Raw genomic sequence first — 26271 nt, forward strand, 5'->3', positions numbered from 1 at the left:
CCGCGGGTTATATCCATGAGCGCGCGCATTATTAATGTTTCCGTGCTGTTTTCTGAAAGTTTATCTTGTTTAGATAAGTTTGCAGGTCAAACAAAATAAACTACTCTTTCTAAACACCTGTCTCGTGTTTTATTTGTCCTCTACAGCAATACACTGTCATGCAAGTCTGTTGACTGTGTTTGTATGCAACATGGTTTGACAATACAGTAGTCTAACTAATAAACAGTTGTTATAAATGGACCTTCATTAGTCAACATTTGGTGTAGGTAACAAAAAGCTAATCAAATATGTCCTAAGACATAATCTTAATGTTATGGTTGTCACATAACTATTTATTATTATTCTGTATGTTTAAGAAATACAGATTTTACTATCTATATCACTTACTGTTATTCAAAACTTTGCCTAATAAAAATGTCCTAAAACAAAATTGGTTATTGTTTTGGTTTTATGTCAAACTACTATAGGTTCTAGGTTGACTACAGCAGGTGCAGGCTACCTATATCATAATATTGGTAGTCGGAGTTATTTTAATAAACCAAATCAAGTAAAATGTCTCTTACTCAAGTACTTTTAGCATGCAAAGGTCAATTTCAAGTATATAAAATCAGATTCCAACAACAAAATTTTGTGAAAATGATCAGTGGGTGGTGAGAAAAAAAGATAATGTCAATTTATATTTACTTATAAAAGAAGTTTTATTGAGAATATTTATTGAGAATTGAACTTTGTGTGGAGTTAAATAAATAAAAATCAGATATTAAACAAAACGTTTAGTCAAGACAAGAATGAAGACATTTTCCCTCTCACAAATGTCAAAAGAGCAGAGAAAACAGATTTAATAAAGAAAGATATAACACAAATTCAAGCACAATCCCACAAAACACTACATACTCTCAGAGCAAACTCAGTTTCAACCAAATCTAAAGTTTTTTCAGTGCTACTATTGTTTAGAAACATTTCCAGCGAAATACACTGACAGCATTAAACAGAATTTCCTGTATGTTTTTCATATGCAATTAAAAGTTACACTATACATGTGGAAATTCACAGCAGTTTTGTACCAATCTGAGTTGCACATTAAAAGCACACAATGGCTTAAATAGACCTTACAGAGGATGTAATGTTTAGAGTAATGTATGTCATTTAATCTACAATGAGAAGTAAACAAACAGCATTAAATCCCTGATCCTCATTGAAACATGATCATTCAGCAAAAGGCACTTTTGGAGTGTGAAGACAAAGTTTAAACGGGATAGTTCACCCAAAAACTGAAAATTCTGTCATCATATACTCACCCTTGACTAGTTCCAAACCTAAATGATGAACATCAGTAACCATTGACTTCTATTGTACATTATTTTCTTACTATGAATGTCAATGGCTACCAGTTTCCATCATTCATCAAAGTATATTCTATTATGTTCAACAAATAAACAAAGCTCATAAACCTTGGTATATTTTTAATTTGGGTGAACTATCCCTTTAAGAAATGTGTCCCTTATTTATAGTTAAAAGTATATGATCTTAACAGAAGGAAATAAAGTGTTAAAATCTTAAAAATCAAATAAATATCAACCTCTGAACAGTGATTATTGCCAATACAAGTCCTTATTTGCTTGTTTCAATTTCCCATTGTTCAGCTAATAATGTGTGTTCCATGTTATGAGAGAAAATGCAGCCTTTGAATCAACCAAAAAGCTGAAAAGGAGCTAAATCAAGTCATCGGCACTGAAAGGAAAACAACTGAAAGGCTGTTCTTTTTTCCTCGGTGGTCTTGAAGGAGACACGATGATATCATCAGAGTCGTCTGAATCAACGCTCTTTGGGATTTCGGTGGCTGGTTCCTGTTGGTGGATCTTCACGCCTGATTCACGCCAACAAAACGAAAAACATGTTTATCATTACATTAAACAGGTGACTATACTGTATTATGGCAGATTATTCACACACATTATTGGCGTTACACCACACATTAAGATTAAAGGGACAGTTCATATAAAAAATTTAAAAAGTTCCTTACCATTTACTCACAAGATAAATGTTAGAAAACAGTAGCCATTGACATCTATAGTAAGAAATAAAATACTATGGAAGTCAATGGCTACTGCTTTTCAACGTACACTCACCGGCCACTTTATTAGGTACACCTTACTAGTACCAGGTTGTACCTCCTTTTGCTTTCAGAAATGCCTTAATGCCTAGTGGCATAGATTTAACAAGGTTCTGAAATTTTTTTTTTTTTTGAGATTTTGGTTCATATTGACATGATAGCATCACATAGTTGCAGCAGATTTGTCGGCTGAGCATCCATGATGCAAATCTCCTGTTCCACCACATCCCAAAGGTGCTCTATTGGATTGAGTTCTGGTGACTGTGGAGGCCATTTGAGTACAGGGAACTCATTGTCATGTTCGAGAAACCAGTCTGAGAGGATTTATGACATGGCATGTTATCCTGCTGGAAGTGGCCATCAGAAGATGGGTACACTGTGGTCATAAAGGGATGGACATGGTCAACAACAATACTCATGTAGGCTGTGGTGTAGACACGATGCTCAGTTGGTACTAATGGACCCAAAGTGTGCCAAGAATATATCCCCCACACTATTACACCACTACCACCACCAGCCTGAACTATTGATACAAGGCAGAATGGATCCATGCTTTCATGTTGTTGACGCCAAATTCTGACCCTGCCATCTTAATGTTGCAGCAGAAATCGAGACTCATCAGACCAGGCAACGTTTTTCCAATCTTCTATTGTCCAATTTAGGTGAGCCTGTGTGAATTGTTGCCTCAATTTCCTGTTCTAAGCTGGCAGGAGTGACACCAGGGGTGATCTTCTGCTGCTGTAGCCCATTCGCCTTAAGGTTTGACGTGTTGTGCGTTCAGAGATGCTCTTCTGCATACCTCGATAGTACCTAGTGGTTATTTGAGTTACTGCTGCCATAACATCAGCTAGAACCAGTCTGGCCATTCTCCTCTGACCTCTGGCATCAAGAAGGCATTTGCGACTACAGAACTGCCGCTCAATCGATATTTTCTCTTTTTCGGACCATTCTCTGTAAAACCTAGACATGGTTGTGCGTGAAAATCCCAGTAGATCAGCAGTTTCTGAAATACTCAGATCAGCCCAACTGGCACCAACAGCCATGCCATGTTCAAAGTCACTTAAATCACCTTGTTTCCCCGTTCTGATGTTCAGTGTGAACTGCAGCAGATCATCTTGACCATGTCAACATGCATAAATGCATTGAGTTGCTGCATAGTGATTGGCTGATTAGAAATTTTAGTTAACGAGCAGTTGGAGAGGTGTAACTAGTAAAGTGGCTGGTAAGTGTACATCAGTATATCTTCCTTTGAAAAGAAAAAACAGAGAAAACAGAGAAGAAAAAAAATAATTTATGTTTATAAAAAAGTGTCTTATGCTCACCAAATGTGCATTTATTTAATCAGAAATATTGACCTTTTTCCATCCTGAATAATTTTTGCTGTAAAAAACAGCTCGTTATGAGGAATGGTGTTCAGAACTGGTATTTTCATATTATATGATATTATTTTTATCTATAGTCATAACCACACTTGTTCCTAGAGCCATTAGTTTGACTGTTTATTTCTAGTCATTTCTACAAAGACCAATAAAGCTTATTTGCACTACGAGTTAAGAAATCTCTGGACAAAAACTCTAACATACACAGAAAGCCTCTTCATCAATTTAACAGCCCGTGTGCACATAAATTCTCACAACACATGCAAATACCGAAACATGCTGCAAATAGCACTGACCACAACGGAAATGAGTCAGAAAACCCCAAAAATTGACGAACTCGACTGCTTATGGCCTCAACGCATTTTTATCATCACATGATCTCTGATGACAAAAATGACATGAATTGTTTTTTAATACGCATAATGGAGTTTTTTCATTAAAAGTATTTTCATCGTAGTTTATGTGCATTTTTTTTACTGAATAAAAGAAAATCCCACTCAGTAATGCATATACGTTTATTTATGCTCATTTTAAAAATCTTAGCATTTTCATCAAGCATTTTTTATGCAATGATCCAAAATGTGCAAAAAAATAGCTGGAAAAAAACATGGCAAGTGTCAGATGATCCTTCATAATCCTTCTAATATGTGAATTTGTCACTGCATACACATTTCTTCCTATTATTGAGGTTGAACAGTTAATCTGACTGTGTGTGTGTGTGTGTGTGTGTGTGTGTGTGTGTGTGTGTGTGTGTGTGTGTGTGTGTGTGTGTGTGTGTGTGTGTGTGTGTGTGTGTGTGTGTGTGTTTTACAATGCTCAATGTACAGCATTTATTTGAAACAGAAACTTTTACAACATTACAAATGTCTTTAAAGTCACTTTAAATCAATTTAACGTGTCCTTGCTGAAAAAAAAATGATACTGACCTCCAACTTTTGCACGGTAACATAATAAAAATAAGTTATGGGCCTCCTGTACTCTAACCTGGTATTGATCTTTCGTCTTGTAGCTTATCACGATAAGTAGGATTTATTTCCTCTGTGGCCTCCTCGCTATTATTCAGAGTAACACCAAAAAGATTGAATGAAAAAGATCCACTTGCAAGTTTTAAAGGGAGCTTATAAGTATAAAAGATTTTAGGAATGATTTGATCTGAATCTTAATTTACAATATGCATTATTGCGTCACTGAATGTTTTTTAAACCTGTTTGTTAACCTGTTTTACAGGTTTACAGGTGTATCAATCTGACATTAACAATCAAGAATAATAACAGCATGAGATAAAATTAATCTCTGCATGCAAACAGAGCACAATATTAAAGAAGAATAATCACCTGAGCTTTGGGTTTTGCTTGTGAACACGGCCTGAGAGGATCCTGCGGGTAACACATGCTGCTTGTTCTGATGTATGGAAGATACAGACTGTGCCCTGCAGAGTCATTTCAACATATTCTTGTAAGCACAATGCATTTATATTAAAATAAATACAGACTATATTCATTTGCCAATGTGCTATAATATAATATATAAATAACAAAACATATATATATATATATATATATATATATATATATATATATATATATATATATATATATATATATATATAGAGTATATACAGTGTATGTGAAATGTGACTATGTCTACAGTATATCACCTGTCCGTGTTCATAGTGCTGCGTTTGAGATGAGCCCTAAAGACCGACTGCAGTAGAGTCACTTCTTCTTCCTGTACAGCTTGAGTGCTCTTACCTGATTGGCTCTGAAAGATTGTCAGAAAGATAATTATATTATTGTTAATTGTAATAAACGTTGCGATGGAACAAAAAAACATGACTATGCCATGAGGGGCATGCATAAAAGGTTTTTAAATAAATGTACTTCATAGATTCATAAAAGCAAAAGTTTTACTCCCAAAACATCTTCAAATAGTTTCTACATTTTACAAATTGAGTTCAAAGATTGATGATAAAAACTAAACATTAAAGATTGATTTGGCAAAAAGATATTAGTAATATCTTTGGTGGAAGATCTATAGTAAAAGATATATAAAATAAGCAAGAGGTAAATGTATACAGTGTAAAATACTTTATAGGTAATACAACACTCCAGTTTGACTTTTTAAAATGGGATGTTGTGTATTTTTGTATGGTACCAATTTCTGTTTAATATACCGAAGACACATTTCTAAACATAACAGTTTTATTAATTGCGAACTAATTTCAAATAACTGATTTATTTTATCTTTGTCAAAATAATATTTGACTAGATATTTTTCAAGACACTTCTATACAGCCTAAAGTGACATTTAAAGGCTTAACTAGGTTAATTAGGTTAACTAGGCAGGTTAGGGTAATTAGGCAAGTTATTGTATATTGATGGTTTGTTCTGTAGACTATCGAAAAAATACATACCTTAAGGGGGCTATAAATTTTGTCCTTAAAATGTTTTTTAAAAATTAAAAAATGCTTTCATTCTAGCCGAAATAAAACAAATAAGACTTTCTCAAGAAGAAAAAATATTATCAGACATACTGTGAAAATTTCAATGCTCTGTTAAACATTATTTAGGAAATATTTAAAAAAGAAAAGAAAAAAAATCAAACGAGGGCAAACAATTTAGATTTCAACTGTATATATATATATATATATATATATATATATATATATATATATATATATATATATATTTGGCTTGGGCGGTATCCAAATTTTGATACCGTCAAACTGCCTCCATATTTTACCCCGGTATCCGGTATTACCGGCGTAATAAAAAAAATTATGACGTAAGGCTCAGACAGCGTCACCAAACTGTTGGCTTGAGCCTAAACCATTCAGAAACTGAATACCTTCTATGCGACCTTAGGCTCGCGGTGTGAGAGAGAGAGAGAGAGAGAGAGAGAGAGAGAGAGAGAGAGAGCGCAAAGCGACGCACAGCACCTCTCTCTTTCTCTCTCCCTTTTACACATACCACACCGTAAGAAATCTGGCCGGCTCCCGCGGAACAGCAGCGGGAATGCAGAGCTGTAATCGGGCAATAAAAATTATACCCGATAGGTCCCGAGTCCGACAGGTACATTTTGATTGACAGCTTTATACAGCCCAAACCCGTTCACAGCCTACATTAAAATGTGCTCATGCACACAGCTCTAATGCATTATTTTCAAGAATGAGTCATTTATATGTTTTAACATCATTTATTCGTAACAAGCGTAGACTATAGGCCATTTGAAAGTTGGAACAAAGAAATAAAATAAGTCCTACAGCTGTAACATCGTAACATCTCAGCACTCTATAGGTCTAGGTAGGCTACATGCACTTAGCCTTTAAATTAGGCTACACACCAATGAAAAGTAATCTTGCTAAACAAATCAAATTAAAATAAACTCTAAATGGTGACGGGTATTTTGGCAATAACAAAATTAAGATAAAGCCTCTGTAAGATGTGTTTCTCCACTTCTCTTCACAATCTGGCATTAGGGCGGCGGTGAAGCTGAATAATAAAAGAATAATGCCACCATTAGTCTGTATACTCTGTCTACATTATGATTATATGGTTTAATTAATATTTATTTATAATTTAAAAACCCTTTACGTACTAAGATTAGGTTACATGTGTTTGTGGAGGAACATTATTAAATCCACTGCCTTTAGCGCAGTCTCTCACTCATGGTGCGTCCAGCAGCTGAACACCATTTCCTGCGGCTACAGGTCGAGATGCAGAGTTCTGATCCGGCTGATTTTTTGTTCATCTTCTACCAGTCAGGAACATGCATTTAATTTTCCATGACAGCAGTTTTACTTTAGCGAATGGCCTCTTATTTTACCTGTCATCTTGCGGTTTAATGCTCTACCGTAATATGCAGTGTATGAGCGACCGCGGCTGGAATAACCGCTCCTTATGAGCTAGTGACTGACTTGACCGCCGTCAAAATTCGCTTTTTTTACTACTTCGTCATCATTTGTTTCACCTTTGCAGGGATGGATTTTAATGCAGGGATTTGGATTTTTTCGTGTCTCGCCGGGTTCGGGCAAAGATCTTTAGCTCTAATGCAGACCTCTCGTTCATATTAACCACATCTCACTTCTGTTCAGTCGAAACTGCAGGACACTTTGAAGCGCGACTCGTCACGTCACCTCTCCCCCTTCTCTCCCTCCCTCTCCCCCTTCCTCTCCCTCTCTCCTCCACACTGTCCCGTGATGCCAACCACACATACGTTTTTGTAGGCATTAAATAAAGGATATTTAATATTTTATGACGGTATAACGGTATTGAAACAGACACCGTTGCTATTTTTAGATCCCGCGGTATACCATAATACCGTAATACCGCCCAAGCCTAATATATATATATATATATATATATATATATATATATATATATATATATATATATATATATATATATATATATAAGCCTTTGTCATCATGGCAAAGATAATGAATCAGTAATTAAAAATAAGTTATTAAAACTATTATGTTTAGAAATGTGTTAAAAAAAATCTTCTCACGTTAAACAGAAATTGGAAAAAAATAAACAAAAGGTCTAATAATTCAGTGAGGCTAATAATACTGACTTCAACTGCATGTTGACCTATTGTAAAATTTCATACAAATTACATTTTTAATTTGAATGAAACACCAACAGTCGACTCCATAATAAAATAAACAATAACCATAAATCATAAATCCAGAAAAACTGAGAATTTTCAAGTTGCCTCTAAATCCTTTTCACGGCTTTATATTAGCTTCATATACTACTATACAGTCGTTAGAGATTGGTAATAATATAAAGCAGCCAATCAGCACAATAACAACATATACTGCAAAAATCAATAGGGGCAAAGCTGTGTATAATACAGCGTCCCATTAAAATGCCAAAAGCAGTTACCATGGAAGCAGGGACAGTTCCCAGGTCAGCTTGCTTCTGTCCCTCCAGATGCCTCTGTCTGATCAGATGTCCTCTGAGACAGGACTGCAAGAGAACTAGATCCTGTGCAGATGTGCAAAAGAACAAAGCAGGTCATTTAATAAGCTACATTTATTGCAAATGTACAGTATGTGTTGATGGGGTTGCACCGACCCGTTTACGGTGTGAGCGCCAGTGTTTCTGGATTATCTCAGCTGCCTTGTTTTTCTTTTTTGTCCCAAAATCTGATGGCGATGATGGTTCTGTTGACAAAGAAGAACTGTCTCGAACCTGTGAGATGGATTGTGACAATATCATATTAATGAGTTCAGTGATTTCTGTGTGTGTGTGTGTGTGTGTGTGTATATACGTGTTTTTGTGACATATCGGGACATAAATATGTATAATGACATGGGTATGACAGAGGTATTACAAAAAGGAGGTGATATATGAGGACATTGGTGACGTCCTCATTTCTTAAAATGCTTATAAATCACACAGGATGAGTTTAATCGGAAAGTAAAGCTGCACAGTCTCCTGTGATGGTTGGGCTTGGGGTGGGGGCAATACAATATACGGTTTGGACAGTATAAAATGAATGGAAACCTATGTAATGTACCCACTTTTCACAAAAACAAACATACATGTGTGTGTGTGTGTATGTGTGTGTGTGTGTACACTTCTAAAAAAGTATCTTGAAAGCATTACCTGAATTGGATCTTGCACTACTTTGAGGTTTCTCTCCTCCTCTAGTTTCTCTTTTAAACAAGTGATTTCTACAATCAGTGCACTCATCTCCTGTCTGTGAATAAAAAATGTGAATATGAATTCAGACGTGTCCTCACATGTTTGATGGTATGTATTTTATTTTAAAACAAAGCATGTTGTTTACATTTTCAGACTTTTAAATTGAAGCTCTTTTTATATCGAACACGTTTGTCCTCCGTTAAAGATGTTCAGAGCAACTATTTAATAGTGATTATCGTAGGAAGAGTTCTATATTCTATATTTGAAACACATACATAAATAATACATCAAAATGTCAATGCTTTTAGACCCAATAATCATTCACCACTCATATTTACTTATATTGTAGTTGTTTTTTTCACTTATATTTTTACATTTTACATTTAAGATTAGGCATGCCTATTAGTAAAATAAAATTAGTTTTGTTCTGTGTGTCTCGTCTATCAAATCTTTATTTTCTATTTTCTATTGGATTCAAGGCAGGTGATGGGCTGGGCCATTCTACAGCTTGATTGCCTTTCTCTGAAAGCATTTGAGAGTTTCCTTGGCTGTGTTTTGGGTCTTTGTCTTGCTAAAACATCCACCCTGGTTTCATCTTCATCCACCTGGTAATGTAGATGTTGGACTGAAGCAGCTGATATCAATTTACAATAACAAAGGGCAGAGGGTTGCTGAAGAACTTCTGAGAGATTTCAGCTGCTGTCTAGGCTTTCACTGCCTTTCTACAGCTTCCTTTCTTTATGTGTTCTACATTTTTTTCTCAGTCATTTGATTTTATTTCACATAACTTAACTTGTAAACTAACTGTAAACTGTTTTCTGTAAAGTGTTTTATTTATATTTATGGATTTCTTTGGTTGTTACCAACACCTGGTGAAAACATGTTTTCTGAAAAAAATGGTGACGTGTTGAATACTTATTTCCCCCACTGTTTAAAAAGAGCATTCAAGGTAACTGTTTTGATTAAGTTAGAAATAAATATGTAGGTTTAGGATGTATGTTTTTTAGCATTCATGAGTTAAATGTGTTAAATTGAATTTATGTAAATTCAATTAATTTCTAAGAGGTTAATAATGCTAATTTTCAGATGATGTATTTTTAAACATTTTCTTAATACTGAAACGATAAACAAAGAAAAAAAAACTCACCAATAATTTTTCACAATGTTTTAATTAATAAAAAGGGTAAAAAATACAGTGATATAATTTTATTTGAATGATTTGCAATTGTTTTGCTAGTAAAGTTTGCAATGAGATAAAATGTTGTTTTAGATTGAAAATATTAAAGTGTTATTTTATAAAATAATGATAAACCTTTAAAGTCTTCAAAATTGACCTTGCACATACAGTACAGTATTTTGGCACATTTTTCCACAAATATTACGATTTTAAAGATAATTTGTCACAGAAATATAAAAATGTAATTATTGTTTAATAATAAAATGAATAAATTGAACTCTTTATACAATGATCACTCGAAATAATTGCTCTAAACATCCCTAAAGGAGGACAAACATGTTCAATATATAACATACAACATAGTTTATAATGAATGATTCCTTCATTATTTTAATATTACACACCTGTGTGTTTGAATCAGGCTCTCGTGATTTCGGATTTGCTCCTTCAGCACATTTTCTACCTCTTTCAGACGTTCATCCTTTTCAGCAGATAAACGTCTTATCTCCTCACTTATAAGACAAAATCAGAATTTCAATCAGAATAAATCTCATATCATTTCAAAAGGCTTCAAAAAAGTTTCTAAAGATATGATAAATGAGACATGAATGCAGTTATCATTATATTATCCGTTATTTAATCTGATATTTTCTGTAGTTATAAAAAATGCTCTTCATAAAGTATTTGCTTCTATTCAAATTCATATAGAATTTTTATATAAAAACCAGACCATTTATTTTTAAAGCATTCTTTTAATTGCCACTCTAAAGACTTGAGTAATGCCTTTTTATGGCTTTTTAAATGTATAATAAAATAGAGGAGCATCATAAAAAAAGCATTTAAAATCTTACTGAATCCAAACGTTTTGAACTGTAGTGTATTTTCTAGAAGTGCACTTACTCTCTCTGGGTCAGTTTTAGCTTTAGCTCTGATTTCTGTTCTCCAAGTTTCGTAACCACTCCATTCAAAAGCACATCATTCTCTGTAATCATAGATGGCTCGGTCTCTGCATTCTGATTCGTTGATTCTGTATCGTCTAGGCTCTTTTGTGACGCTTTGGTGATCTGAAGATTTTTCATCCTTTCCAATCTCTGAAAAAAAATGAGATAAATGAATGACTTTTTATGATACATTTGATCTTCAGTTTTGCGAATAAAGTTTGAAGTAACATAAAAACCTTTTCAAGCTCCAGGATTCGTCGCACAAGTCTCTGTTTACTCCAATCCATATAACCTGAAAGCAAAAAAATATGGTTAGTCATGTGACTAAATTCGGCAGTCTTGCAGGTGCAGCAACATTTAATCAATGTTTTCAGACTTAATTTTTTCCAGTACATTTAACCAGCCAAGACAAAATATTAACCACTAACCAGAAGTAGTTGTTGATTCAAATTTTTTCATCAGTAATTCAGTTCTTATTGCAGAAACGACTGAACAGCGCTAACAAAAACGGATACCTCAATATAGTTGTTTTAGTGGCGATCATAACTATATTTTGCATAGTGTGTTTTTTATGCTGATATTTGACAGGTTTAGGCCAGTCAGGGGTAGATAGAATGGGGGAAATAAGTATTGAACATGTCATGTTTTTACTGGGAATAATATTTCTAAAGGAGCTGTTTACATGAAATTGAACCAGATTTTGATAAAAAGCCAAACAATACAGACATAAAAATAAAACAAAACCAAAAAATCTGAAAGATTAGTTCTGTGTAAGAACAATGGATTGACACAAGGAGAAAGCCCTGAACTACTGAAACATTTAATACTTTATATAAAAGACTTTTTGTTGATGACAGTGTAAAGACGCCTCTCATGGAGAATGAAGTCACATGCATTGCTCAGGTGTGAGTTTTTCAGACTTCATCAGAGTGTAAAAATCTTGAAGTTTCGTTTATGTCCCGTCTATCAAATCTGATCTTTATTTTATATTTTCTATTGGATTCAGGTCAGGTAATTGGCTGGGCTATTCTACAGCTTGATTTTCTTTCTCCGGAAGCATTTGAGAGTTTCCATGGCTGTGTTTTGGAACATTGTCTTGCTGAAATGTCCACCCTGGTTTCATCTTCTGGAAATGTACTGTTGATGTTGGACTGAAGCAGCTAATATTCATTTACCCTGACGAAGGGCAGAGGGTTGCTGAATAACTATTGTGAGATTTCAGCTGCTGTCAGGGCTTTCACTGCCTTTTTACACCTTCCTTTCTTCATGTATTTAATAATTTTTCGTTGCATCATTTCATTTTTGGCGTATTTACACTGCACTGTTCAAGTGACTCAATTCCGATTTTTTTTTTCTCCCGTGTGGCACAGATCTTATATGGCCCATGTACATGTAAGCAGAAAAAAATCACATGGATTCCGATTTACTTAAATCGGATTCAGGCCTTGTTCATTTGTGGAAATTTATCTGATATGAATTGGATCTGTGCCATCGTGTCTGCAGTGTAAGTAGGTAGATCGGATTTTCACCTGTCAATGCGAGTCTCACGTCATTAAAAACTATAGCGAATGATGTCAAGTCTGATACTTTCATTTCAGAACAGACAGCAGCAGAGTCCCAAACCTTAAATCTCATACACAAGGACTTAAACAGCTTTTATATTGTCATATAGCACAGGTATTTGAGCATGTTAACGAGAGCGAGAGAGCGCAATGTCTGCCACGTAACCAATATAAACTAATACAAAACTAGAGCATTTCAACATCACGTGCATAAATCACGCCATGGACATTACATTAAAATGCCTAAAGTTTAAAAAAAGCAAATATATCAAAAGAAGATGGACAAATGAGAACCTTTCAGTAATAAGCTATAGTAAAACAGCTTGTCAAAAGCTGCAAACAGATTACATACAGGAATAGAGAAAAGATCAGCTGTTAGTCAGCGCCTGCTCTTTTTTTTTGGTCATTGCGCCTTTGCCATGTGCTGTGTAAATGCAGACGATTTATGAGTCCCTTTCAAAAGATGATGAAAGCAGGTCATCAAAAAAAATCAGATACAGTCACAAAATTGGAATCGACCATCAGGATCTGCAGTGTAAATGCAGGCTTTATTATGCATAACTTCATTTGTAAACAAATTAGATTTGCTTTTTTTGCATATATATGGATTTCTGGATTGTTACCAACATCCGGGGAAAAACCTCAACAGCACCTTTAGAAGTATATTTTCGGAGAAAAATGATGTCTTCAATACTTATTTATTTACCCCTCTATATACATAAATACGGCACTAAAAATCACAGTAGGTACTCAAATGATTTGTTTAAATGGTTGATTCATTTTAAAATGATTCTCATGATTCTGTTTATTGAAATGTTTACTCAAGCAATTTGTTTAAAAAATGATTAATTAATAGCTGATACGCTGAAAAAGCACATATATTCTGTTCTGGGTTTTTTGGTTTTTATTTGAACAAGATGTCATTTTATGCAAACGTTTTTCGGAATTGCATTTGTAGTGTAAATTTGGAAAAAATGTAATCAGTATTGTACATAAAAACAAGCATTTAACAAAACCTCAAAACTTAAAGTCAGTGTGAAACCAAAATTTACAGTGTTTACTTTGCTACCAAAATTTTTTTTTGCTAATCTTTAATCAAAGTCTGACCATTTGGAGCGGTGTTTTATCTCTGTTGATGAACAATTTCAGTCATAATATTCTTAACCATGCCCCTCCTATGTTAGTTTGCTAAGATGAAGTGATGCGCATAAAAAAAGCTCTGCACCCTAATCAATATTCAGTTTCAGTTGGAAGTATGTCAACATACTGAAACTCTGGTTAATCAATTAACATATCATGGCATATGATAAATATTTCCAGTTCTGTTGTGAATGTAAGTACCCTTGGCTCTGCATGCAGGGCTGTCCGTCATGCTCATCTCTTCCTGGGTCAATTCTTTTTTGAGTTCCTGGTTCTCTTCCTCCAGTTGTTGAACAGTCTTTGTGAGTCTCAGAACTGTGGTACTAAGAGTCTTGTTCTGCCTTCTGCTCTCTTTGCTCTCAGCCTTATTACTGAGAAGAAAAAGAAAACACGGATAATTAAATAAATTCTTTATATCAGATTAAGAGAGACCATTGAACTGAATAAAAGCAGTGATGTATTTACCTTCTCTCAGCTGAATCTAACAGTGTGCGCAATCTTTGAACCTAAGCATGAAAAAATAAAGAGTGTATCACATAATATTCACAAAAAAAGAAGTATGTAGAGAGGTCTATATGATAGAATTTGTTTGTACAATTTGCTTGTAAAAAACTTCAAAACAAGACCTTCTCCAGCCTCCTATGTTATCTATGAAAGCCTGCAAACATTTTTTATGTGAAGAACTGACAAAAGTTTGTGTGCCCCATGTATTGTCAGTCTAAAATATAATTTATAATCACTGTAAATTCAATGACCTCATCAGTCATCATCACCATAATCAAATGTTTTCAGTCTGCTATAATTTATGTTGAAGGAAGAATAAATACATATTCATCTGAATATCGCTCTCAGTGGTGTGAACTGCATCTGATGTTGTTATAAGTATTATGTTTTAAAGGTATTTCCACTGTACCTTCTTTTCATTAAAGAAAATGAATCTCGCTGTTAGTATGCAGGGGCATTGAATCACATTCAGTCTCTTGTAAATGTGCACAAATGGAAGCCCAATTTGCTGGCTGCAGTTCACTAAATGGCCAATGGTGTCACTAATAACAAGGGTTTCTAAATTCTACACAATAGAAACTACAAACTATATAAACTCATATGCCGCCAGGTGGTAAACGCATGTCTTATAAAGTGGATCACTGTGTTTTTGTAACCTCAGACGTAAGATAAATTTGTAGCAGAAGCTCTGGTTAGAGTAGGCGAACGAGAATAGCATTATACAGTAACGCTAAGCCTACAAATTTTCTTGTTCATCATTGTCTTCTGTGGTAAACTGTGTGGTAAGTGGTTCCTGCAAGACATGTATGTTCCTGGAGCCTCTGCTATGAATGCATCTTAAGTCAGAGATTCAGCATTCGACAGCCACTGGAAGTCAGTGATTTGAGTTTATAATATTAAAATTATACATATATTTGTTACAAAAACACATGGATCCACTTAAAAAAAAATATATGTGTTAACCCCCTGACAGAATATGGGTTAGTTAATGCTGGATTAAATTGCTTTTGGAATTTAAAAAAGGACCAATACTCTAATACGGAAGTTGCTGAAACTTTTAAATCAGGATGTTGATGTACTTTCAACTGATACGGAATATTGAGTAGGAGCCGGGCTTTTTTTTTGAACATCATTCCAAAGTAGCAATCTAACGGTGTGGTTAAAAATATTGTGGCAGAAGTCATTAAACTGACGTCAACAAAGTAGAGGCGCCACTCCAAATGTGGAAGCAAATGGTCAGCAAACATTGTACATTTAACTTTCACTTTAAAACTCAGCCTGTGTTCATCTGACAGTACAAACTCATATACACCAAGTATGACTTGGAAGTGAGTAAACTACGGTGTAAATTTCATTTCTGGGTGAACTATTCCTTTAAGTATATTTTACATAACAAAAACAATGCAACTTACCTCTTCAAAATAGGTTTCAACAGTGATCTTCATTTCCTGCATGTTAGTAGTTTTGTGGTCACTCTGAAGCTGACTGCAAAGGAAAATACACAACTCCTCAATTTAAGTACAACTAACACAAGCATTTAAAAGTATCTAGTTTGTATCAACATAAAATAATTTAGTGGTAATTTAAACAGAAAACGAGATTTTGAAAAAAGGCAAAATCTGCTCATTCCAATAGGAATCTGTAATATCTGGGGGTTTCATAAGTGGGCATGAACAGTGCTTTATATTTCACAAAATTATTATGGCCAATTGATGTTTTGTGTTCACAAAATTTTGCTAATGCTAGTCATATTCAGCGTTTATATGGTCCCCTTTTGCTTTATAGACAACAGCAATCAAACTGAATGGACTTCACAGGTTTTTGTAAGATCTGAGAATTATCTGGTCATTAATACAAGCAAGAAAAGTCGTTACTGATTTGTTCACTATTTCTCAGAATCATTAGTGACCCTAAAACTTTATTTTGAGGTGACATTTAATTTATTTCAGTCTATTTCTTCGTCTTAATAATTGTATTTCTCAATTCTATTCGCCATTTACTCAACCTCAAGTGGTTTTAAACCAACCTTACGTTCTTCGGTTATATACAAACACAACTGACATCCATTGTAAAAACAATTATATAAATTATGGAAGTCAATAAATCCAGGTGTTACATTCGTTAAAATTCGTCTTCTTTAGTGGAGTATGAGTTAATAATGAGAGAACATTTATTTTTGGGTTAGTTCTATGAAATGTGTTGTATTGAATCACTATAACCTGTTTTGTACAATATAAATAAGTTCCTTAAGTTTGTATAATAAGTTTGTAGAAAAAAATAGCATCAAACCTCAAGGCATTCTCTTTCTCTTTGCACTGCTGCTCCAGTCGCAGAATCCTCTGTTTCAGTCCATTAATAATCTAAAAAGATCATAAATACAGTTTTGCATATTATTAATAACAGATTTGCTGTTTACTTTAAATCATTGATCTGAACAAATATGACTGTAAGAATATGTGCAGTTGTTATAAGGGCATACTCACTGATCTAGGATCGGTCTTTCTGTCCACTAAACTCCGAGCATACTCTGGGTCCTATGCAATTAAATGCAAAAATAAATATTTCAAAATAATTATAAACGAGCAAACTCTCAGAGAAAAGGATTTTATTTGCAGTACTGTTCAAAGGTTTAAGGTCTAAAAGATGTTTCCTGTGATGCAACACTGAATGTTCAGATCATTACTTCAATATTTAGTGTCACATGATCATTTAGAAATAATTCTAATATGGTTATTTGGTGCTCAAGTAACAACTCTTACTATTAATGTGGCTGATAACAGCTGTTCTGCATGCTTTTGTTCAGGACTGTTTTATAAATCTTAAATGGATAGTTCACCCAAAAATAAAATTCTGTCATCACCTTACTTTTATCAAAACTATCAGTTTCTTTTGTGTTTTAAACACAAAAAAAAAGATACTCTGAAGAAAGCTGGAAACCAGGAGCCATTGACTTCCATAGTATTTGTTTTTCCTACTGTGGAAGTCAACGGTTACAGGTTTTCAGCTTTCTTCTGAGTATCTTTGTTTGTGTTAAACAGAAAAAAAAACTCATAAAGGTTTGGATTCACTTGAGGGTGAGTAAACAGTAATTACATTTTCATTTTAGATTGAACTATCCCTTTAACCTCAAAAGATCAACATTTATTGAAAATATCTTTATTGTAACAAATAAAAGTAAAATCTTTACTGTCAAATTTGATCAGTTAAAAGTGTGGAGGAAGTGTGGGGGAAAAAATGACTATTAGGATTTCTACATTTCTAATTTCCCTTACAAATACAATTTTATTGCTGTTTAGAAAAGGGCTCGATACATTTCAATGATGGAGTACACACAGTGGCGTAGCGCAAAATGCGGAGGCCCCCCTGCAGGGATCACAGATGGGGCCCCCAGTTTTCAAGGGGGTCGGGGGGGTTTGGGGGCGGCAGACCCAGAGATATACACATATATCTATGATCGGGAGTTTTCCTGGATGTTAGTATTTTTATTTTTATTTCAATTATGAAAATTATAATTTTACATCACTTTTCTACATTGATGGATCAGTGATCGCATGGGCATTCCTGACAAAAAGCTTGTGTTTGTGTGTACAGAAATGTACTATTCACCCTCCCTGTTAAATTTGATCTAAACATGTCCTGAAACACACCTCCTCTCCTGCTTTCACTTCTCATACTGATGGAGGGAGCGATTTGTTTGTGAATGAATCTCCATTATGAACGACTCCTTCACTAGCCGACAATAATACTAGTTTCTGGCAGCGCATCATCTCGTTGTCATATTTCTTTTTCATTGTTTGCTGATTTTATTCAACAAGGCTAGCATAAGCCGAGTATTTAGTGCGAATTGGAGCTACTTTGACTTATAGTGAATGCAGTAAGTGGCTGTATTATTATCAATAACGCTACCTGTTTAGCACAAATTTCAGAACATACAAAAAACGTAAAAAACTTAATCCTACCTATGGAATGTTCTGCCTTTGTGCTTTGTTTTCTTTGTTTGCTCGTTACTACACTCGTAGACAGCGCTACAGTCCCGCATCTTCACGTAATAACACTTGTCTAGTGCGACTGAATGACATTTGTCCTGGGAGCACTGTACCAATGTGGCGGCGCTATTGACGCATGCTCAGGGTCCTTATACAATATCTAGTGTATATATCTATGTCACAAATTGAGGTGCGGGGAAAGGAGGCGGAGTGGAGCGACAACGCGGGGAATCCTTCACAAACTGAGGAGCGATCACAAACCGAAAGCGGCGATAGCGTCAAAGTAGCCAGAAGTCATTCATTTTTTAACGAGAACCGGCGGCGAGAAACAGCGGCGCGTCTTCATTGGCTATGACGCGGTTCGGCGGCAAGCAATCAGAATGAAGTAGTCCACCGCTTGAGAGGTGTTCAGAGAACACAGACCTGTGAACTTTGGTTCCGTCCACAGTTGTTCCCAAGAGTTTGATTATTGCGGTTCCTGGATTTTCAATTTTTGAAAATCGCGACGACATGGGGCCCCCTAATCACGCGGGGCCCCCCCGCGGTGCGTGCCCTGCGGGCCCGTCCGCTACGCCACTGAGTACACAGTAGGCATAGGACCATAACAGTTTTCAAGGTATACCGCGGTTTGGAAAAGTCAAGGTTTTAAACCCGCCAAAATTTTCGGTAATACCGTTCCTGAGCTGAGTGTAAGATTTTTTATTTACATTATTTTTTGTTTTTTAGGATAACAGTATCTTCAGCAGAGAAAATATCCAAAGATGCTGTTTTAAATGGAATATAAATCTGTGTTTTTGAAACAAATGAAGACAGCAGAGGTCAGTGATTCATTTGAATTATTTAGCCTAAAGTGTTTACTGTTCCAAAATATCATAAACCTTTCAAAAATAAGAAAATATTGTTTTCAAAGGAGAAAAAAGGTTTAGTTTTTTACCCAGACATTTAAAAAGAATATATTTTAGGGCTGTGAGCACAATACTGTGAACCGTGAAGCCGTCATATTTTTATCCAAGGTTATTCTACTGTCAGAATCTTATACCGGCCCATGCCTAATACACAGAAATCTGTCCTGTGAATAATATTTTAAAAATTGAATCAGAGTGAAAATTTTAATTATTATCAATACACTCATTTATAAACACTTCATCATTAAGAGCCACTGTAAAGCAAAACACTCAATTCTTTTCAGTCAGAAAATTGCAAGTTACTCTACAGCTCTGTGTCGTGTGTACATTATGTGTGGGGTGTGAAGCATTTATACTGTACATGCCATCAAATTCCAGATTATTTCTGTGGCTGGATTTGCAGAGGATTGCTCATTACCTTGGCTGGGTCCAGCAGCTGTTCGATTTGCCTGTCTTTCTTACAGTTTTCTTCTTCAAAACGCCGCAGCTTAGCTCTCAACTTGTCTGATTCAGCTTTTTGGGTTTGGATGGTCTGGTAAAAAAAAGAAACAAACACAGAGCAGCATCAAATTTCAATGCAAAGAAATACACTTGAACTGAAGGATATTTTCAAGACAATTGATGCTAAAGTTACAGATTAAAAATAGGAAAAAATTTGGCAATATTTATTTTTTTGCATAATTTATAGTATCTTTTTAAGTGCTAGCTCACCCAAAATTCTGCTGAACACAAAAGAAAATATTTTGAAGACTTTTGGAAATCTGTAAACATGGACATCCATAGTACTTTTTTCCTACTAAGTCAATGGTTACAGGTTTCCAACATTCTTCAAAATATCTTCCTTTTGTGTTTAACAGAGCAAAAATAAAATAAAAAATCAAGGATGAGTAAATGAAAACAGAACTTTAATTTTGGGGTGAACTATCCTCTTTAACGTCATATTTCTGATCTCAAAATAAGTATAAAAACACAAGAAAAAAGTCAATTACATTGTTATTTCTTTATTCTGGTGGAATATATACATATATAAAACAGAAACTAAATTGTCTTTGAGCCAGATATATTTTAGACATATTACGAAATACTAAAATACATTTCAATAAACCATTTCCTTCTATTGCATTGTACAAATGATGCATAATAATAGCTAAAAATAAACTTGCATGGATTAATATTTTCAAAACTGCAGCAGAGACAATACACTATCCAGGAACATTTGGCAGTCTATTTTTAACAAACTTTGATGTAAGACAAACTAATCCAAACCACTAATCCTTGTTGTACATATAGGACAGACAGTAGAATTGAGATAAAGTCCTATTCTTCGAAAACATGCAGTCGGATGTAATCAAAATTCTACAAACTCATCCTCAAAAACACTTTTAAGTCACTGAGTGGGTTCGCAAGAGAGCAGCTTTACCTTTTTTAGATCGATTATTTCATCATACATCTCCTCCTTGTCTTTGTAGTCTGGGGTCCCTGGAACGTAACCTGGTGAGGAATTGTAAAATAATAATATACAGTGACATCATCAGAATGCTTAAAAAAAATAACCGGTGCATTGATTATTTTATCGGAACATTTTCTTTATTGTTTTTTTGAAGAGAGAAAAAACAGAAAAACACTTATATTGAAATTATATGTATAGTGCTCAGCATAATTGAGGACACCGCATTTTGAAAAAGAATATTTTTATCTATTTCTCAGTTAATATATAGAAAGTGTATTTTGGTGCATTTTAACAAAACAGATTTATTAAACAGATATATTTATTAAAATAGTCACCAAACTTATTTAGAAATTGAAATACAATTAAATTCAAACAATATCTTGCAAAAAAAAAATTACAACATACAAAATTTCAACAAATGTTTTCTTTTTCTTTTTCTTTTTTTCTCTTGATTTTTCCTCTTTTTTTAAATTTGTATTTAATATTTTTCTATAACATAAATTTGGGTGTACTAGTTTTTGGACCGTTATTCAAAGTTATTTTGGGCTTTAGTACTGACTATTCTAATGTATATGCACAAATATAATATTGTATAGTTTCCTATTAAAAATATAAATTTAAAAGACAGATATGTGAGGGGTGTACTTATATATGCTGAGTATAAAATTACTTTTCCATTTGCAAGAAAAAAACTCAGATGATAAAATAATATGAATAAAAAAACCAAAGAGATGTAAAACCAAATCAGTTAATAAGTACTCAAAAAATAAAGTAAAAATATGGTTATACACAAAAAAATTCTGTAAAACAAATTATAAAAAAAAGAGGGTGGGGGGGTGGAGGATGTCAAGTTATTTCAGAACACTCTTGTTCCTGATTTATTGCTTTTATCTTACCGTTAGATGCGGAGCGGGAATATTTGGGCTTTTTCATTCCTAAGGCCTCCTTCAAGTATTCCGGTGTTCTGGCACTGCTAATGCTGCTCTGTGTGACACTGCAATCCATGACTTTTGGAGATTTTGACAATGACCCTAAAGAGAATGAATTCGAAATTACCACTGCACGTCTTTTAGAAATACATTCATACATTTTCAGCTAAATGTTTTCATTAGATCAGATATGCTTCATATATAATGATTTATGCAATCAAGTCATTTTATTTTCAGCTATTTTGTATGCTCTGCCAGTAAATAATATTTAAATATCTTTAAAACGAAAAACATTTACCAAAGTACAATTTATTCAACAATTTTAGATAATATTTTTAAAAAGAAATTAATATGTTTTATTCTGCACAGATTCTTTACATTGATCAAAATTCAATGTACATAAAAAATCAATGTCTGTTAAACTTTTCACCCAAAAAAACGAAAAACTAAATTCTAAACTAAATTAATGTTGACTTCTGCAGCAAATCAGGAAAATACAATTATTTCTGAAGAATTATGTGACACTAAAAACTGGAGTGATAATGCTGAAAAATCTGCTTTGCCATTAATTAATAAATCCCATCTTAAAATAACAAAAAAAATGTATTTACTTCACTAATTACTTAAAAATATATATTAAAAAGTTATTAAAAATATTTTATTATATTTGCAATAATATTTAATTGTATCAATGCTTCAAAATATTATAGTTTTACCATATTTTTGATGAAATAAAAGCACATTTATAAACAGAAGTGCATATAAGTGTAGCATAACTTTCAAAACTGAATAATGCAGAATACAATGTAAAATTATAGCCACATAATAAAAAAAAAAGGGTCCGACCATGTCCATCATCCTGTAAGTGCAGCCAGACGTCTCTGTGTGGAGCAGCTGGAGGGGTTTTACAGTTTTGGAGCTGCAACCCCTTCATCGTCCTACATGATGCAGCTGGAGCTCTCTTCATATGCAAGTTTGCACTGTTCAGATATGGCGACTCTGAAAATTTTTAAAATTACCAAACGTGTTTCAAAATAATTTTAATTCAAATAAATGCTGTTCTTTTGAACCTTCTAATCAGCAAAGAAATCAGAACAGTCCACATCCACAAAATCATTAAGCAACAAAGCCGATTTCAATAATGATAAAACAGTAATTCAGACACTTGAAATTGTAATATTATTTCACAGAATTACTGTTTTTTTACTTTTTACTTCAGAAACCCCTTTCTGACTCTTTAGAATTGCAGTGATTGTATATATTATAACAATTTTTATTTTTTGATAATACTATGTTGATATAAATAAAACATGTGATGGCATGTTGTAAAAGACAACTTACTAGGAGAAGGAGGTGGTCTGCCAGAAACTTTCTTTTTTCTTGGCTGCTGAAATCAAATCGAACACTTAGATATTCAGTTTATTATAAGTGCATACACATTATTTCTTGCTTCAGTCAATAATTTTTATACAAAAGTCCAAGAATCAAAGAACTACAGCATAACCAATTAATCTGATTGACCCAAAGCTAAAGATCTCACCTTTTCAGTGTCGGACACATAGCTGCTACATAGACTGTCCTCTGCCTGTAAAACACACAAGACGAAAAATTAATTTTTGTGTCCAATTAATTTACAAAACTTATTTTATACACTAAAAAAATGGTTTGTCTCAATTTATATAAATCTATATATATATATATATATATATATATATATATATATATATATATATATATATATATATATATATATATATATATATATATATATATATATAATTTTTTTTTTTTTTTTTTTCCAGAGAAAGGAATTTTTCACAGTATTTCTCATAAGATTTTTTCTTCTGGAGAAAGTCTTATTAGGTTTATTTTGGCTAGAATAAAAGCAGTTTTAAGAACCATTTTAAGACCAAAATTATTAGCCCCTTTAAGCTACATTTTTTTCGACTGTCTACAGAACAAACCATCGTTATACCTAACCTACATAACCATACCTATATAACTTGCCCAATTACCCTAACCTGCCTAGTTAACTTAATTAACCTAGTGAAGCCTTTAAATGTCACTTTAAGCTGTGTAGAAGTGTCTTGATAAATATCTAGTCAAATATTATTTACTGCCATCATAGCAAAGATAAAATAAATTAGTTATTAGAAATGAGTTATTAAAACTGTTATGTTTAGAAATGTGGGGGAAAAATCTTTTCTCTGTTTAACAGAAATTGGGGGAAAAATAAACGGGGCTAATAATTCAGGGGGGTTAATAACTCTGACTTCAACTGTATAGGCTAAGAGATTATTTGCTTGAATTCAAATATAAACCATGGCACTAAATAGGTTTAATATTTATTTACCATGTAATCTACACAGCTAACTATAACTGTATGGAAACAAAGTTGTTTGATTTTTGTTGACATGTTTACACGCCATGGAAATGAGGCTGAAATACAGCAGATATCCAGGTGATTGCTTCACGTGTATCTGTAAGAGGTGGTAACGTTACTGTACTTCAGGGTATTAACTGTTAGCATAGTAAATACAGAAGTACTTTGTGAGTGCTGTTGCGGTTTAAAACTGTTAATGTACTTACCAGATCCTCTACCTCCTCTTCAGTGCCAAGTTCTCCAGCTACCACAGACATTATAGCCTATCTGATAGCTGCTTTTATTTTATCATCACCTTTTACAAACAAAGGAACCATAATACTCTCTCATCGCGTGTGATTTATAGAGTTACGACCTGCAATGTCCGCGTATTATGATGTCGCCTTATTTCAAAGATGTGCATAAATCCTGATATCAAACAGCCTAAACGAGCTGTGAAATGGGTCTGTTTTGTTAAGAAGTTCCCAAGATGCAGCGGTTTGCTGATGTCGCCGTTTAGAAAAGCAGCGGGTCCTGCGCCGATTTTATGTTTGAAAGCTATACAGGTAACAGAGTAATGTTGCTCAGCCTCTTTTCGCGTCTGTCGTCGCTGTACGGATGTATTGTGCATTATTGTCGTCAAGCAACCGAAAATGTTTAACATGACAATAAACAGAAAATCAAACGTGTTTAAGCGCGTCAGCACTGCGCACCACTTGTGCACACCGTGAATGAGCGGCGGTCTGGGCGAAATGCAGCTCTACTAACGTTACATCATAAAAATTATTTGGTGACACAGATTGGGAACATTTTTTGGCTTATTCGGAAAAAAATATTTTTATCTAATAAAGCTGTCAAAGTCTCAATAAAAATCATTCATAATTGCTACCCCAAAACTAGCTAAATTTAATAACAATATTTGCCCTAAATGCTCATTTTGTTCTCGATATGAAGCACTAAATCATTTATTTTGAAGAAAAAAATTAAAATGTCATATTTTTTTTACCTCTTTCTTGCACGCACACATAATAGTAGAATCTTTAAAATATCTAGGCTATATAAACATATCTACAATAACAATAAAAAATCTGGTTTATAACATCAGATGTGTCAACTGCTATCTCTATTATGTTGGTGTTTTTAGATTATATTGTACACATACATTTTTTTATTAAAATCTACTTAAATATGTCTATTTTTGTGCTTCTTTCATGAGATTGATGAGTTGTATAAGTTTTGTATTGTTTTTAGGATGACAATTTTAACATCTGTTCAGGGACAACGAACAAAAAATATCCTTCTGGCTAATTCTAGAGCATTTGCAGAAATGCTATTTAATGGTCCTGCCCAATAAAAAAGGTAATAAATTATTATTTATTTTATTATTATTTTAATACCTTTTTTATATATTACTTCATAAATTCTGAAAAAAATTATCAGACCTAGAATTAAAAAAAAACATACAGTAGAAACCAGAAGTACATACATAACCATTTAAAAAAAAAAAAAAAAAAGTCTGATGGTAAATCATACTAAACATTTACTATTTTAGGTCCGTTATGATTACCTAAATGATTTACGAACGTTTTTGTCAATCGTTTACATCCATTTCCTTAGTATTTTTTTAGTTTTGCTTTTAAACTATATAACTTTGGTCAAAAGTTTTGGGTATCCTTCCACAAGCTCCTCGCAATAGTTTGAAGGAATTTTGGCCCATTACTCCTGACAGAGTTGGTGCAAGTGAGTCAGATTTGCTGGCTGTCTTGCTCGCACAAGCTTTTTCAACACTGCCCACAAATTTTCTATCGGATTGAGTTCAGGGCTTTGTGATGGCCACTCCAAAACATTCAGTCTGTTGTCCTCAAAGCACATTTTAACTAATTTGGCTGTATGATTAAGGTCATGCTCTGTTTGGAAGACCCATTTGTGGCCAAGTTTTAATTTCCTGGCTGATATCTTGAGATGTTGCTTCAGTATTTTTACATAATGTTTTTTCTTCATGATGCCATCTATGCTATGAAGTGGACCAGTCCCTCCTTCAGCAAAACAGCCCCACAACATGATGCTACCACCCAATACTTCACAGTTGGGATGGTGTTCCTAGGCTTGTAAGCTTTCCCTGTTGTCCTCCAAATGTAGCACTGGTCATTATGGCCAAACAGTTTAATA

The 26271-nt window shown here is 33.9% G+C and overlaps 1 protein-coding gene across 4 annotated transcripts; it reads right to left on the reverse strand.

Annotated features, from left to right (window-relative positions):
• Positions 1-679: 679 nt before the first annotated feature.
• Positions 680-24801, reverse strand: iqce (IQ motif containing E). Of its 4 annotated transcripts, none has more exons than XR_015475529.1 (22): positions 24330-24794; positions 23281-23325; positions 23082-23124; positions 22587-22739; positions 21708-21842; positions 20782-20852; positions 19780-19893; positions 16954-17004; positions 16760-16830; positions 15883-15955; positions 14432-14472; positions 14168-14337; positions 11501-11556; positions 11224-11414; positions 10728-10835; positions 9108-9201; positions 8574-8690; positions 8382-8483; positions 5150-5253; positions 4827-4921; positions 1510-1867; positions 680-1258 (listed from the first exon to the last, which is right to left on the reverse strand). XR_015475529.1 is itself a non-coding variant. In NM_001287204.1 (21 exons), exons 1-21 carry the CDS (start codon positions 24378-24380, stop codon positions 1713-1715), a joined length of 2040 nt encoding a protein of 679 aa, NP_001274133.1. In that variant the 5' UTR covers positions 24381-24801; the 3' UTR covers positions 680-1712. The 4 variants fall into 4 exon arrangements, 2 of the variants coding, with proteins under 2 accessions (NP_001274133.1, XP_087091337.1); XR_015475528.1 differs by having other exon boundaries at positions 23082-23127; NM_001287204.1 differs by having other exon boundaries at positions 680-1867; positions 24330-24801.
• Between the last annotated feature and the right edge of the window lie 1470 nt (positions 24802-26271).

Source organism: Danio rerio, chromosome 1, assembly GCF_052040795.2.
Source record: "Danio rerio strain M-AB ecotype USA chromosome 1, GRCz13ab, whole genome shotgun sequence".
NCBI lineage: Eukaryota > Metazoa > Chordata > Actinopteri > Cypriniformes > Danionidae > Danio > Danio rerio.

Excerpts from the sequence above, each read along its gene's own strand:
- iqce (XM_087235211.1), bottom strand. The coding sequence starts at position 24,380 with ATGTCTGTGGTAGCTGGAGAACTTGGCACTGAAGAGGAGGTAGAGGAT. Across the intron at positions 11,415-11,500 it reads GAATCCTGGAGCTTGAAAAG|AGATTGGAAAGGATGAAAAA; the intron begins GTTTTTATGTTA and ends ATTTTTTTTCAG. Across the intron at positions 9,202-10,727 it reads AGCCTGATTCAAACACACAG|ACAGGAGATGAGTGCACTGA; the intron begins GTGTGTAATATT and ends TTTTATTCACAG.